The sequence below is a fragment of the Ambystoma mexicanum genome, chromosome 1q, assembly GCF_040938575.1.
Source record: "Ambystoma mexicanum isolate Mex_15411 chromosome 1q, UKY_AmexF1_1, whole genome shotgun sequence".
Lineage (NCBI taxonomy): Eukaryota > Metazoa > Chordata > Amphibia > Caudata > Ambystomatidae > Ambystoma > Ambystoma mexicanum.
The window spans coordinates 671,189,380-671,206,323 of NC_090922.1; the positions used below are offsets into that span (position 1 = coordinate 671,189,380).

The 16,944-nt window shown below is 46.8% G+C and overlaps 1 protein-coding gene across 1 annotated transcript in view; it reads left to right on the top strand.

Moving 5' to 3' along the window:
- Positions 1 to 16,944, top strand: part of SLC44A3 (solute carrier family 44 member 3) — an 826,819-nt gene that overhangs the window by 751,915 nt on the left and 57,960 nt on the right. The window contains exons 13-14 of the mRNA XM_069641271.1: positions 16,046 to 16,183; positions 16,369 to 16,605. Coding sequence (XP_069497372.1) covers positions 16,046 to 16,183; positions 16,369 to 16,605 — 375 coding nt within the window. The remainder of the gene's footprint in view (positions 1 to 16,045; positions 16,184 to 16,368; positions 16,606 to 16,944) is intronic.

A 16,944-nucleotide genomic window follows, 5' to 3' on the forward strand; every position in this document is an offset into this window, starting at 1 on the left:
CTCGGTACCCCGGATCAACTCATGACTCCTTGGTCCTGCGGAACTCAACACTACCATGCTACATGGGCCGACATGCCGGACAACGTACCTGACTGCTTGGTGAGTAACCATGATGGGCCATGGCAGTGCATTGGGTCTCTGAGTGGGTTGTCAGCATACCCCATTGCGAAAGGGGGTGGGGGAGATGCATACCCCACCCGGGAGGGAAAGGGGGGGGATGCATACACCACCCGGGAGGGAAAGGGGGGATGCATACACCACCCGGGAGGGAAAGGGGGGGGATGCATACACCACCCGGGAGGGAAAGGTGGGGGGATGCATACACCACCCGGGAGGGAAAGGGGGGGGGGTGCATACACCACCCGGGAGGGAAAGGGGGGGGGGATGCATACACCACCCGGGAGGGAATGACAACGCTATTGTAAGTTGTGCACCACACAGAACACTGTGCCCCATGACAAGTGGCACGCCACATTACCACCTAACCACACAGTAGTGAATACAAGCCAACACATAATGGTACCTGACAAACAGTTACCCTGGCCTAAAACCACGACACATGCACCACACATCGGTGGACCTAACACACCGTAAGGCCATCGTGCACCATGCAATGCAATAGCACCATGTCGCAGACTCCTGCATCTCAACACAAAGGACAGTCATCCATGGGAGTGCATAGAGGTTAGTCTGACAGGGATCCTACTGCGTGTGACTGGTTCGGCACCTCCATAGGATAGCTGCCAATCACCATGATAGGGATCAGTGCTGAATGAAGGCTATGCTACCAACTACTACCAACACACCCTTACAGCAGGTCTCATGCAAGTCATCAATCAATGCAGTCCAACACTGCTGCATGCATAAACGATGCACATGCAACAAGACATGAGTGCTCACCATGACCCATCAGGGAGAAGCTACCCCCTCCATCATTCCATTGGCCAGCACACATGGCCGGACCAGTAATGGGTTGATTGTATCCAGGGACATGTGTGCATGGCCAGTCATCACCCGCTGCAATGTAAGACTGGCACAGTTCTCCACCATGAATGTACCAACACTTACCTTCATTCCACTCTCATGCAGGAGATGCTGGCTACCCTTTGAAACCGTGGCTCATGACCCCGGTCCGCAACCCCCAAAACAGGCACGAGGAGGACTATAATAGATTTCATACCCGTACACGGGTGGTCATAAAGCAGGCCTTCGGCCTTCTGAAGGCACGATTCCGTTGCCTCAGCCGGTCAGGTGGGGCCCTCATCTACAGCCACGAGAAGGTGTCCAAGATCACCATGGCATGTGTAATGCTGCACAACATGTGCATCCGTCGGAACGTGCCACTGCCCCCTGACGTGGGACTGCTACCACCAGATGAGGAGGAGGAGGAGGAGGTGGAGGAAGGAATGGCAGAACAGCAACATGGTGCCGATGCAGGGGAGGGACGTACCGTGCGACAAGCATTGATCGAGCAATATTTCTGAATCACAAGTCAGCTAAGGGGGTGAGGATGACAGGGCATTGAGCACTGGGTGTGGGGATACATGTACTACATGCACTGTGAGACATTAAAAGACACATGCACAATAATGAATGTCCACTCTGTATTGTAGGATAGACCAAACTGTGTATTGTATCATGATGTCCAAACGTGTACAACAGATCCTTCACCCTCACCCCCCTCCCCCTCCCCCCCAACTCCCACACACACCCTCAACCCCCTCCCCCTCCCCCCCAACTCCCACACACACCCTCAACCCCCTCCCCCTCCCCCCCAACTCCCACACACACCCTCAACCCCCTCCCCCTCCCACCCAACTCCCACACACACCCTCAACCCCCCCCCAACAACCCCACAATGTTCCCAGCAGTGCAGCATTGTCCACATGTGTGTGGCTGCACGGTCAATGGGCACTGCCAGAGCCTGGGCCATCCCTTCCATTCCGGCGCATCGTGCGCAGTGACCTACGGACCGGGCTGGTCTGCGTGGAGGAGCTCTGGGAGGGTGGCTCCTCCTGCTGGGGCTGTGGTCTGGGGGGTGCTGCCTCCAGGGCATCAGCAATCCTGCCAAGCATCTCACAGATGCGGTTTGTGCTGCTACTGATGACCTCGCCCAGGGCCTGAAGGTCATTATGTAGCACCGACCCTGATTCCCGGTTGTCCCGGAGGAACTCCTCTATCATGCCCGTGAGGTGCTGGCAGCGCACTGTTTCTGCAGCCGATGTGGGCGATGTGGTTGGCAGGCTCCGTGTTGTCGTGCCTGCAGGACTTACAGGACTTCCTGCAGGGGAAGTGGGCACATGACAGACAGGTGTATCCGCTTCGCCTGTGAGCCCTGAGCCGTCACTCGACCCAGGGTCGCTATGGGCAACCTGGCTGTACGAGGGAGTGTCTGGGCTCTGTACATAGCCATTGGGCTCCTCCACGATGTTGATGGTGTTTGGTGATGTGCTGCCTGGCACATCGAGGATGCACATGGCAGCATTCTCCCCTGACGCACTTGATTCCTCATGGTGCAATGTGGGGCATGTGTCCCGCAGAACTGCAGGCATGTCCAGGGCCGCGGATGTGGGTTGTGTACCCTCCATGGGGGTTGCTGGGGCAGGTGGTGTGGCATGTGCCTTCTTCCTTGCTGCAGGTGTGTGCTGTCCCCTGCCTGTGGCCCGGGAGGTACTTGCCCGGGGGCCTTCCTGGTCCTCACTTTCATGACCGGTGCCTGTGGGGGGCAAGAGAGAGACAGCATGAGCAATGATCTGGGTGTCAGAATTACTTCCAGACAATGGTATTACGATGGGATAGCAGCGTTTTGGTGACATTTGGGTGCTGAGTGGGACTGTGAGCTTTGCTTGGATGGTAAAAGCATACTGTCGGCAGGGTCACTCATGTTGGCGGTGTACTGTGGTGACTGACATTGACCGGCTTTTTGTGTGGCATGCCCAATATGGGTGTTAGCCTTGCACCTGACATCATCCTGGGGGGTGGGGGGGGCGGGGGGGGGGTTTGCCCAAACATGATGTGACTGCTTGACCTGCCCTTGGCGATGACTTGCATTAGGGATGCATGTACTGTTTACACTCATGGCACTCACCTGCGTCAGCTGATGAAGGATCACCGCAATCCATATCGCCAACGCCTTCGATGGCTTCTGTGCCCATCATCTCTGCACATGTTTCCTCCCAGGGCATCATTTTCATGGGTGAGCCTGGGCCTCCTCCAGATTGCGGTTTGCTGAGAGGATGGCCCGCACCCTCAGACGGAGGTCATCCCAGCGTTTGCGGCAATGCGTCGTGCTGCGGGGGGTGTTACCGACAGCGCTCACCCTCTGCGAGACCAGCTCCCATATCTCCTTCTTCCTGAGGATGGTGGGCCTGCGCATGTCGCTGCTGAAAACAGTCTCTGCATGTTCATGCAGAGTATCAACAAGTACCTGGAGTTCGTCCTGGGAGAATTTCTCCTTCCTGATGCGCGCAGCACCCTTTTTTAAGGCTTTTGGCATGATGCTTGTCTCAGGAGTCTAATTTGCCTAGCACGATATGCCCACGAGTCCTGTATGGGGGGGATTGCAATGGATTGTGATTTTAAAGATGGCCGCCATGATGCTTCCCGTTCCTGTTCAATGACGTAATTTCCGTTTGCGGTATTTAACGGTGCCCGTAATTTACGGTCATCGTTAATTACGGGCACCGCTATTTACGCACTAGTTGGAGGGCGATGGTGTTAGTTACGTCTCGGTTGTTGTCGGTAAGGGGTTTGACGCGCCCTTTACCGGTATGGCGCTAGGGGGTTTACCGGCATGGCGGAAAGCTCGTGCCCGCAAGGTCGGAATATGGTGCTATTTACGCCCTGCTACCAACGCGGATTCAGTATTTCCGCCTTGCCGTTAAAGTCAGTGATTTACCGCGAACCTCGGAATGAGGCCCATTGCCTTTGAGAAGGTGAAAAAAGATCATGATGCTCTTAAAACCACAGAGCAGATTTCAAGCAAGAGTTAGCAGAAGAGGGGTGGTAGGCCAGAAGGAGGAGAACATTCTCAAAAAGGAGTATTTGAAAATAATAAAGAAAATTCCTAGCTTTCCCTATTCTATGGGTTTACCTACCTAACACAACTAAACTAGGGTGCTTGTCGTCAATGGGGAAGTCAACAACAAATGTCTGTCCTCTGTCCAAAGTAAACCTAGGCTGACCCTACCACTAATATTACACAACTAAACTACATGAGAATGACCCCTTTCTCCTGTGTTGCTTTTCAGCAAAGTCCTCTTCAATGCAGAATCTTCAGATGGCCTTTTGCCATCTCTCCCACCAAGTCATTCATTTCTTTTAAGGGGCTTTCCAGGCCCTTTTGTATTGGTTCCCTTGGTTCCTCAAATTCCTCACTTGTGTTTATTGGTACTGGGATGAGCTTACACTCTATCTCTCCCAGTTATTATCTGCTCTTGGTCACTGCTTCTTCACTTGAAATCTGTGTGCTGTAACCAATAACCAGTATAATTATGGGTGGTCTTTGGCCCTCCAATACGATAGTTATACTGAGTCTCTGAATATGTGTTATTCTTCACAATACCTGTTTATTCTTTATTTATCTCTTCACTAAGATGAGTAGATTGAGTCCATGAATGAGTCTCACTCTTCTTAAGGTGTTGCCATTCACTGGGACTAGTATGATGAGCCCCTGAATGATGCTCACTCTTCCTTTTGTTTTGCCATTCACTGGGAAGTATGAACTGGGAAGTATGAACCTTTTCAAATCTGCGTTTGTATATACTCGTCATACATACCCTATTCCCCAAGTCACCCGCTCTCCCTGTTACCTTTATTGTACTAAGACTGCATCACGAGGTAGGCATTTGGCTCTCTTCGGTCTCCAGTCAGAACAGCTTCACTGTCTGTACACTCTGCTTCGTTGGACACACCTCTGTGTCGATTCGTGGTATTGGCAAAAAGAGGGTTTATGTATCTCTGCCCTCTCACGCCACTACTTCTTTCTCTCTTCTTCCCAACGGTTTTTCCTGTCGGCAGACAGACCTTCCCGTGTCTGTCTTTGGCGTACTGTGGCTTAAGCAATTTCATGGTGGGGTTGGTTTTTAGAAGCGTGGGCCCGACCTCCTCCAGTTAGTCTCCCATCCGTGCACCTCCTCTCGCATGTTGCCAGCAGCCAGGCAAAGCAGCGTTCTCCCTGTGTCACTAACTTCTCTTCTCCAGCTAGTTTGCAACTCCTTTGTCTTGCTCTGACGTTCTCTTGTTCCTCCCACTTTTATTACGCAAATATGGGGCTTCCCCAATTTCCCTCAGGATAGTCCTTTATTGGTGTTGGAGCAATACTCTTCATAACTGCTTGTGGCTTCTTCATCTCAGTGGTTGACAGACAACTATTCATTATCACTCCTATGTTCTTACTCTTCACAGTACCAGACAGGTACGTATCTTCTGTAGTTACATTGCAATAGCATATGTAAGAGGACTCTAGTTGTCTGTCAACTGATAGTGGTACTGGCATTTTTCAGATAGTTAAAAGGGATTTCCTCATCGGAAAGGGAGTCCTCATCCCCAAGGGTGGCAGTAGGGGAGTCTCTCTCCCTGTGTGGTCCCGCTTACCATGTTACGTAGTGGGCTCACCTCCTTAGCCTCACTAGAAAAGGCTCCCCCCTACAGAGAATTGACTGAATCCTAGGATTCGTTACAAGGGGCACCTCAACAAATCGCTGTTTCTTTCAGAGCATGCCTTATATGCAAGCCTCAACCCACTCTAACCAGAGATCTAGTAGCGGATGGTTTGCAAGGCCGCAGTCCCAGCCTTTCACCTACACCTCAGTGTTATGAATGCAGCGCAGAGGCAGATCAAGTGGTATAGGTCAAATCCCAAGGGTTGGCCTCTACCTCTAAACATTGGCATCAAGTTCCAGGTCTCCTACCATGTTTTCTGGATGACATGTGACAACTGGTTATCAGCTACAAGTGCTGGGGGTTACTGCATGGAGCTTTTGGACAAACCACACAGCATGCCACCATGAGAAAGAAAAATGTTGCATGATCCTCTGGAACTCGTACAAAAGGAAGTCAAGGCACTAATGTTAAAGAATGCTATCAAACCAGTTCCACGCCAGCAGGTAACCGTGGGAATTTAGTCTCTTTTTTCTTAGTACCAAAAAAAGACAAAACCAAAAGGCCTGTCTTAGACCTTTTCAAGCAAACAAGCATACCAAGCAGCAGACATTCAGGAGGACCACCTGTCTGGAAGTAATGCCACTGCTAAAGAAGGGCAGTTTTAAGGCAACATTGCATTTCAAAGATGCATACTTTTATATTTCAATATTCAACATTCCCAGGTCACCAAAAGTAGGCTCACTTTATTTACAGTTCAAGGTACTTCATTTTTGGAATTGCATCAGCACCTGGTTAATTCCCCAAGGTGCTTGCAGTAGTCGTGGCACGTCTTCACCGCCAAAACACTCCCGTATACACAACTGGCTAATAAATAAAATAAATAAATAACAGGAGAAACTGGGGCGATTTACTTTCAGAACGTTAAAAAAAAGTGTGGACCTTCTCCTCCAACTAGGTTTTTTAATCAACAAAACCAAGTCATGCTAAAAAACAACCACAAGCAAAACAGTTCCTCTGGGCAATTTTAAACACAGAGCAGGCACTTGCTTACCCCTCATAAGAAAGAGAGCAAGCAATATTTACCCAGGTTCCCTGTTACCAGGTCGATACTCTGATAATGGTCAGAAAGAGCATGAAACTATTAGGAATGATGGCTTCATGTGTTCAATGTATTTACATTGATCCAAATGCACACCTACATATGCAACCTCTACAGCAGTGGGTCTCAGACCAATGGCCACATGTGTCTGGCAGATGGGACGATTTAGTGGTGATTTCACAAAAGTTGGTAAACGCTCTTGACTGGTGGACTCAAACATTCTAAAAGGCAGAACTTTCAACAACCAACCAGTTCAGATAACAATTACCACAGATGCCTGTCAGATTGGCTGGGAAGCCCATCGTGAAGAGCTCACTGCTCAGCATGCTTAGACACAGAGGCAGGCAAGTCAACACACAAACGTGTAGAACTCTTGGCTATTAAACTGGCCCTTTACTCATTCTATGCACAACTTCCAAACTGCAGTTCTACATAAACAAACAGGGTTTCAAACACTCAAGATGCCTGTCACCCCTCGCACAACCGATTTGGCACTGGCTCGTCTGGGGTAAGGGTGAATGAAAACGGCTAATTCCGTTGCGTGGCAAAATTGGCAGATAACTGGTGAATTTCGCCCAATCCGCCAATTTTGCCCACGTGGTGGAATTGGCAGTTTGGGGCCTTTTCCTGGACGTCATTTCGTTTTTTGAAATATTTTTTTTAAGACAACATTTTGGGTGGGAAAAGGATGTTGTGCCCGTTTATATTTCATTTTTTGACCACCATTTCGTTTTTGTGTGTGTTTTGGACCACACAAAGAGCAGTATTTCATTGAAAAACTAAATTTTAACCTTAAAAACAGCCAAAATTGCAGTACAAAAGGTATTAATTCGCCCAGACGGCAGAACAGAATTGTTGGCAAATTTCGCCAATGCTGTTTCGCCAGCAGGATTTTCGTCCACCCCTAGTCAGGAGGCACATCTTCATTCAGGCACCACACATTCCAGGAGATCGCAGCTACCTGGCAAACAACTTAAAAAGAGTGTTCCTACAAGAACATGAGAGGGAAATTAGCACAGGTAAACCTGAATGTATTATTGCAGTGTGAGGTCAGTCTTCAGTTCAATGCATCTGTTTGCAAAAGCCCAAAAAAGCCTTAGCATCCAGGTTTCCATAGAAGGGCGTCAAAGGGGAACGCACTATGGATGAATTGCTATGGGATATTTGCTTATGCTTTCCAGAACTACTACATGAAAATCTGACCACCAACCAAGCACTGTCCAATACTCAACGTACTGGCCAAACAACACGCTCAGTTAGCACACCCAAGCCTGCACACAACGATCTTTGCACCATGGCTCCTGTGGTCATAGAGTTTGGCCATTTGCACCTAAGATGCAAGGATAGAGGCTAGAAAACCCAACATTACAGATTGCTGCTATAATATGTGAAAGTGGTTCATCATCTGGTGTTAAACAGAAACATTAGTTCTAGTGACTGTGTCCCAGCAGATATTGTAAGATATTTGCCATACCTCCTTGGCTCGGGTTTAGTTTACAATTCCCCTAAGGTCCACCTGGCATCGCTTGCAGCATACACCACGTCACAACATAAGATGACCTGACGGAAGGTACTTGTCGTAAAAGCTTTTATACAAGGCATCAAGTGCATATAGCCACCAATCGCTCAGCCTTAGCCTGGTTGGGACCTTAATACAGTGCTACAAGGCCTAATGGGGGCCTCCTGTGAGCCAATGCATAAAGCATTGCTAAGGGATCTCACAAGCTAGCATTCATGATAACTGTCATATCAATCAGAAGGGTAAGGGAATTGCAATCCATCTCAGTCACAGAACCATTTGTCACTATTCATAAACATAAAGGGTTAAGAACAAACCCACGCTTTTCATTGAAATACATTTCACAATTCCATGTTCATCAGTCCATGGAGTTACCGTAATTCTTAAGGAATCCAGGCCAGCTCCAGGCACACTGCGTTAGGGAGGCTGCTGGTCACGTGGTCCTGCCCCACTACTCAGTTGCTCCACCCACCACCAGTTTTCGGTCCCTCCAAGTAACTTCTTAAGGGCTCCAGGTCGATTTCATGGAGGAAGGTGCTGGTCACATGAACAGGCCCTGCCACTCAGTTGCTCTGCCTACCACCAGTTTTCACACCCTCCAGGTAGCTTCATAAGATTAAGATTTGATTTGATTTGAAAATTTCTATTGCGCACCAAACAGAATAAACTATACACAGGCACAGGTGTCGACTATTAGATAGGATTTCAGAGTATAGATTAATTATGTATTCTGTAACGGGGCAAACTATTGAGATAAAATAGTTTTCATACTCTTTCTAAACAATGTCGGCGATTTGAAGGATCTGGTCTCTAACAGTAGTTGGTTCCATAATTTCAGGCCAAACACTCCAAATCTTCTGTCTCCTTTGGAGACCAGATTTGACCTTGGGACACAGATCAGGAGTTGGTCTCCTGAGTGCAGATCTCTGCGTGGGCAGTATCGACTGATCTTGTCCACCAGATATTCAGGGGTGAGTCCACTCAGGCACTTATAGATCAGACACGCCACTTTGAATTGTATTCTCTCCTCTGCCTTGAGCCAAGGTAACGATCTTCGTGAGGCAGATACTTGGTCCCTTTTTCCAAGGTGTCCAATTAGCCTGATTGCGGCATTTTGAGCTCTCTGCAATTTGGCAATCTGTTTGGCTGGAACTCCTGCCAGCAGACTGTTACAGTAGTCCAGGTGGGGGTTGGTCATGGCTCCCACCACTACTGCATGATCTTCCGCCGGGATAAAAGGAAGCACGTTCCTCAACAGCTGGAGAGCATAGAAGACTGCTTTGACTTTCGCACCCACCTGGGCTTCACTCCCCAAATTCGCATGCCATTTACAGCCCAAGTTCCTGATTTTATTCACATATTGAAGTTGTTCCCCCAGGATCAGTAGGAGTGGCCTCTGTCTCTCCAATAGCATTTTCCTTTTTGGGCTGAACAGTATCAACTCGGTTTTAGCAGCATTAAACTGCAGTTGGTTATCTGTGATCCAACCATTGATCGCATTCATACACAGGTTAATTTGCACAAACACTTCCTCCATATTGTTAATCTTGATGTAGACCTGTGTATCATCAGCGTAGAAGTGGAACCATAGACCGTGCTTCCGAAATATATCAAATACTGGGCAGAAATATAGATTAAAAATTAACGGGGACAATGATGAACCTTGAGGAACCCCACAGTCCATACATATCCATTCTGAAGAGAAGCCTTCAAGCACCACTCTTTGCATCCTATCCTTTAGGAAGGATTCAAACCATTTTATTACTAGATCCAATGCCTTCCCTACCTTCCTAATGCGATGTAACATGATATGGTGATCCACCAGATCAAAGGCCGCAGAAAGGTGCAACATCAATAAAGCCGTGGACCCTCATTTTTCCGCAGGCTCCAGTAGATCCTCATGTACTGCCAAGAGTGCTTGGCAGTAAGGAATCCAGGCCAGCTCCAGGCAGACTGCATTGAGGAAGCTGCTGGTCACGTGACTAGGCCCTGCCACTCAGTTGCTCCTCCCACTACCTGTTGTCACACCTTTCAATTAGTTTATTGAGGAGGCTGTGGGTCATGTTACCTGGCCCTACCGCTCAGTTGCTCCGCACACGACCCGTTTTCAAGCCCCCCATGTAACTTCTTAAGGACGCCAGGCAGATAGCATTGAGGAGGCTGCTGGCCACGAGACCAGGCCCTGCCACTCAGTTGCTCTGCTCACCACCTATTCAAAAAGTCCTCCTTAGGTGTCACTTTCGTCTTCAGCAAAGGACAGATGAAAACAAGGACATTGCCTGTTTGTGCCTATTTGGGCCTGATAGGGCTAAGGACCAGACCCGCTATCATACATTTCACCTATAAAGTAGTTGCTACTGCTACTACTCACCAATAGGCACACCCTGTGTCTACTCCCTCCAGAGCATATCCCCACCCTTGCTCTAGGGTTTGAATGGCCAAGTGCCTTGGGCAGCCCCAGCTAGCTACCCTAGCGAACCTCATCAATACCTCCCTTGCCCCCATCCAACACCCTCAACCCCCTCATGCTGATCAATGCACGCTCAGCAACTGCACACGCCACAGAGATCATTCTCATATAACAACCTTGATTCCCTCTTCATCAACAAAACATGGTTTATTCCATCCTCCCCACATGTTATTTAAGTCCTCCTCCCCCCAGGCTACTACATCCAATATGCCGACCGGCCAAGAAGGGCAGGAGGTGGAATAGCAATCATCCACCGGAGCGATTGGCATTGCTCCATCATCCCGTCTACCAGAACTAACGTGTTCAAATAAATCACCTTCAGGTTCCCTTTATCTCACATGCAACCCATCACCTTTCACCTCATTTATAAACCACCTCATAGGAGTGACTCTTTCACTGATGACATCTCCAACTTGCTCTCCTCTTCCAAATTAGCACACACTAATGGCTTTCTATGAGACTTTAATGTCCCTGAGTCTCACTGCGACAACCACACCCAAAGCATCCTTTTTGCACTTACCAGATCCATGGACCTTATGCAAATTGTGCTCTGCCCCACGAACAACAATGGCAACACTCTAGACTTTCTTTACATAATCCCCCCTCATCACCTGCGCAACACTATCTCACTCGACTGGCCTGACCATGCCGCAATCCCACTGTCAATCGCCTATTCGATTACCGCCCAAAAAGGTCAGGCTAAACATCACCTCACTTGGCACCGCTCGTTCAAAATCTTCCCAGTTAATATGCCAGGAGCAAACTTTTCAGACTTCCCAACCACAGGGAATACCTCAGTTCTCCTACAATTATTCAACAACTCTTTTATGAATCTGGTGAACACTAATTCCACGCTAAAAACCATCCAGGCTAAGACCAAACAATCCGCCTCTTGGCACACCCCGAGCTTGCCTCCAACAAAAGCTAGCCCTAGAGAAATGGTGATGCAAAAACCATAACTATGGCCATCTCACCAAATCTCTCTATGACAACCTTAGGATTCTGATTACCGAGGCCCAATATGCTTAATACTCCACTTCATTGGGGCTGCCTCTAATGGGAGAAAAGCCCTCTAGTAAAGAATTGTACCCAAGTCTCATCCGATCCCTAGGTATAACCAACTCAGGAGAAATGCAGTGGAATCATCAACTATTTTATTGAAAAACTCGCCAAAACTCGACAGATCTTCAAATCAGCCTCTGGCAGCATTAGATCCCCCCCTGCCCTGTACTCCAGCATGAACACTGCCTCTCTGTACTAAATACTCTGCTCTCTCTCCCTCAGACCACCTAAAAACAATTGCCTCTCCCAAACTTACTTCCTACTCTGATGATATAATCCTGGCTTCCATCATTAAACTATTGATGGGCCCGGTGCTCACTGACCTACTCAGCTTCATTAATACCTCCCTCGAAGAAGGGTCATTCCCAAACACCCTCAAGAGTTGTCTCATACAACCTCTTTTGGAAACAAATGACACTAGACCCAGGCAACCTTTCCAACCACCTGCCCATTACGAACCTCCCGTCTATTGGCAAAATCTTGGAAAAAGTAGTTGCTACACAACTACTCAGCCAGCTACACCTCCTAAATGACTATCAGTTTGTGTTCTGCCCCAAGTGTAACATTGAGACTCAATTCAACACAAAGGGGTACTGATGTCAGAGGGCTTGCAAAGGGAACTGACATGCTCAGAGAAGGTACTAGACACAGGAAAGGGGACAAAGGGGCTCATCTCTGAACTATACCAGGCCCTATTAGAAGCACAGGGTGGAGACAGAGGTGCACAGGAGGAAATGGGAGAGGGATATGGGAATGGAGATGGAGGATGATGACCAGTGGCAAAGGCTATGCGAGAACGCCCACTGCACATCAGTAGCCTGTGAATACAAACTTCACAGGTTAAAACTCCTATACATGTGGCAGTGGGACCCGGCGAGACTATCACTGATGAACCGGAGCAGACCCCCACTGCTGGAGGAAATGTGGGTCGAGAGAAGACTATTGGCACATGTGGTGGGCCTGGAAAGGGTACAGAGATACTGGAAGGAAATCCTGGGATGAATAAGGAACATGGACAGGGTGGAAAGACAACTGGACCCCCTCCGGGTGTTATTTGGGATAGAGATGACAGAAGGGTACTAGGTTAAGCTCCCACATATGCCACTATTCTTGCTGTTAGTGGCCAGAGCTTGCATCGCAGGAGGCTGGAAAAGGGTGGAACTTCCCAGCGAAAAGCAATGGGCCGCCAAGGAGCTTGACATATACTAAATGGAACAGCTTACTAGACAGATACACAGCCAAACCCTCTCAAGGGAAATGTAATGGGCTCCCTTCCTAGAGAGATGCGATCTGGAGAGGCCCCAGCTAGGAGAAAATCACAGGGTCCCTGAGACCCGTACGGGAATGTGAAACGCGAAGGGGAATAAGTATAGAAGGCACCAGGGGTAGGAGGGTGGGAAGGGAAGCTGGGTAGACAACAGTAGGCCCCACAGCGGACCCTGGAGTGGGAATATGGGGAAACCTCAGTGAATGCGAAGAACGAACTCTGAATCAAATAGGGGAGACGGCAAATAGGAGCCTGTCGATGGCAGGCTCTGGCGAACCAGATGCTGGTCACACCTAAGAGCCAGTTTGTTTAAAGGGGGGGGTGAGCAGGGGATCCGAATGAGGCGGGGTGGTTGGGGTGATTGTGTTTTTTTTTCCTTCCTCCCCCTCCCGGTTTGTTCTTTTTGGTAAGGGAGGAGGAAAAGTTCATTTGAAAATACTGTCATGGTGAGCAGTGTAATTAGTAAATGAGTAACTGTGTATTGTCATGACCTAACCGTGAATTTTCATCAATAAAACTAATTTGAAGAAAAAAATGTCAATATTGGTCTGTAATTCATAGGGTCACTTCTGTCCCCCTTCTTAAATATCAGAATTACCACTGTTTGCTTCCAGGAAAGGGGGCGTAGGTCCCTGTGACTTATTAATGGTCTTTGAAAAGGCTAACTTATAGTAAACTGTCTCCTTTTGAATTTGAAAGGCATATTTGTATCAGATGGAGTGAGAGGTATGGATGGTATGAGAACAGTATCTAAGTATCCATCGATTAAATGGGCCTCTATGATGTGTCTTTGTAGACGCGTAATTGCCAACCTTGTTCCATTGTGATGGTATACGATTGCGTAGTAGCATAATTACAGCACCTACCTTGTTTTAGCTTGTTAGGAGGCATTCGTCCTACAGCATTTCGCTCTTTAGAGACTGAAACTTTGAGCCAGTAATTAACTGTTCATTGACACTGGAACTGCCGTGCCCTGTGTGAAGGGAAGTGGGGGTGGAAAGAAGTAACTTGAAATGATTCCGAATGTTTGCTATAGTGGAAGGTGAAGGTGACTGCATAGAACTGTGCTCATTCTGTTTGTTAAACAGAACGCATAGGTGCACTTTGCCATTTGGACAGCAGAGGGCAACCTAACACTGATAAATTACATAAGCTCAGTACAGAAACATACAGAAGCGTTTTATATATATGGATTTTCTAATGCTCAATTTTACCTTTGTGCTTCACGCATTTATAACATGTAATTTTGTACTTGTTTTCTTATTTAAAATGTATGTATTGCTCAAATATATCATTCAAGTTTTTTGTAGCTTTTTATCTTTAATATCTTTGCATGGGAAAAATTCTTTCTTGGTTACATTACTAATCTCAACACCACCCTACATATAAATCGGTCAACATGTGTTTCGTAGTGATGTGCATATATACACCATTACACTGTTATCCGTTTCTTCAGGGCATTTTAGCAGATATCGGAATGGTTGTTCTCTGTATCGGGTTTGATTTGTTTGTGTTACTTGTCAAAAAGCTGTCCAATTGAATATTGTCTTAGTGGCTGCTTAAGGTTCTCTGCACATTTTAAATTGTCATTGTAAATTGTTCCACAGTCATCTTAGTCTTTTTGCTTTGCAATGTTATGATTTCCCAAATAAATAGTTCTATGTCCCCCTTTGGTGCCGAGTCAAAGGGTCCAATGGCCAAATAACGGGTGCCTTGTGTTACTAGAGGAATGCCAGGAAATCGCACAAATACCCACATGACCTAGTTTTTCCTCCTAGATTAGAAACTGTGACCTGCATGCTACAACAAGTTATTGATTAAATGCATATACTTACTTAAAGAAATCATACTGAAAGTTGAATTACCAGTCTTGTTAGAATTAGATTTTTTGAAGATTCGCAGTGCCCTCGATCCTCTTGATAGCCCACTTATCCAGTCTCACACCCATCCCTCCCTTTTGGTCACAGCTTCCTCTCCTTAAGAGTGCTCCATAACTGCTGAACCCGGTAGGTGGGAGTTACTCATCTAATAAATGGTTATCCTAAAAACCTTACATTGTTGGGGCTCTCGAAGACCAGACATTCAAACTCTTACTCCAGTCTTTCCACCCCTTAAAGTTATTGCTAATATACATCCCTGCCCTGAAACCTGAACCACCGAAAATTCTCTTGATTCATGGCTCTGGAAGGAGATTCGGGCACATTCAGGCAGTAAGAAAAGTTTGAGACTCATGAACCAAACCAATCTAGATTTTTACTGAAGGCGTTTGAAGGGAAGAAGAAAAAGCTGTGCAGAAGGGAACTGAACTGGGAGGTAGAGACACAGCACAGGACAGGGAAAGGCCCTGAGCTTTGTGAATGAACAGAGATGCCAAATGGCAGCTCTAAGCGAACCCCTGACCAATTGCCAACACTAGACTTTGACAAGTCGCCAGGTATTGCGACGAAGAGAAAGTAAAAAGAAAGTTGATATAGAATAAATAGAGCACAAAGTCATCCCCTCGCCACCCCACCTCCCTTACTTCCTTCCAAATAAATAGGCAAAAGGAGCATCTGAATCCTGGGGCCTAAAGCACCCTCACACCGAGTGCCTCATGGTTCTTGCACTTTACCTGTTATGCCACCTCTTTAACGACGAGGTGCTTGCTCCTCTGCACTTTCCTTCTCAGACATGCACTTTTCCTCCTTCTACAGGGATTGCTCCTCCTGCCTTTAATTTTGTTTGTAAGCTAATGGACAGTTCTTCTTGAAAGTACTTAGTTAAAATGTGTTCTTATGTGTTGAGTCCTAGCTGGACGAAAGGTCCAGCTAGGACTGAAAGTGTTAATAAATGTATTAATTCATTCACAAACCAATCCCAATCTCCCTTGGAGATTGGTGAAAACCCGCAAACAGTGTTTTAAAAAGTTTCCTTAAACATCAGGAATGGAGCAGATAAAAGACCTGATCACCATACAAAGCCTACTTTGGAGAAAAATGAAAAGCCATTTTGTAGTAAGAGGATTTTTTTTTGCATTTGTTTCAGGATGCCTACACTGCGACAGCTATTAATGGAACTAACTTCTATACCTCAGCAAAGGAAGCTTGCACTATTTTATCAAAGAGTCCACTTGGTGTTGCGTCCCTTAACTGCTTTGGGGACTTCCTTATTTTTCTTGGAAAGGTGAGGACAACATTTCACAAGGTGCAGTTTTCCGGTCAATTCTTGGTAGTTGCATATGCTGTACAGCAGATAACAAATAGACTTAAAAGTTAATGCATATTTCTTTTCAGAAATGTAATTAAACTGTTTGCTTCAAACTACAAAAAAATCATTTTCTGTAAGCATTTTCTTTCTTTTTTTGACAGGTATTTGTCGTATGTTTTACAGTTTTTGGAGGTTTGATGGCCTTCAACTATCATCGGGAACTACATGTGTGGGTCGTCCCTCTTCTTCTGTTGGCATTTTTTGCCTATTTAGTAGCCCACAGCTTTTTATCAGTGTTCGAAATGGTGTTGGATGCACTGTTTCTTTGTTACGTCATTGATCTGGAAACCAACGATGGGTCTGCAGAGAAGCCGTATTTTATGGAGAGAGACTTGATGGTAAATTCTTGGGTTTCAATGTTATACAATAAATAGTATTCATATATGTAATGCTATCACGCTAGCGCATAGCATAGTTAAGGTTAAGATTAATTGTTTATGGAGATTCAGAGAATAACATTTCCCAAGTTTTTGATTTGAACTCTTCATTCTGTAAAATTGCATTCTCATCAAAGACAGAACTTACTTTTATGTGAGTTTTCATATGTATAGGAGATGCAAACTCTGTACATGTAAGAAATGCAAAACTCATATACACCTCTCTATATAAAAGCGTGCAAACAAATCAAATCCTCACTCTAATGTGAGTTTTCATACGTATAGGGTTTGTATGAACAT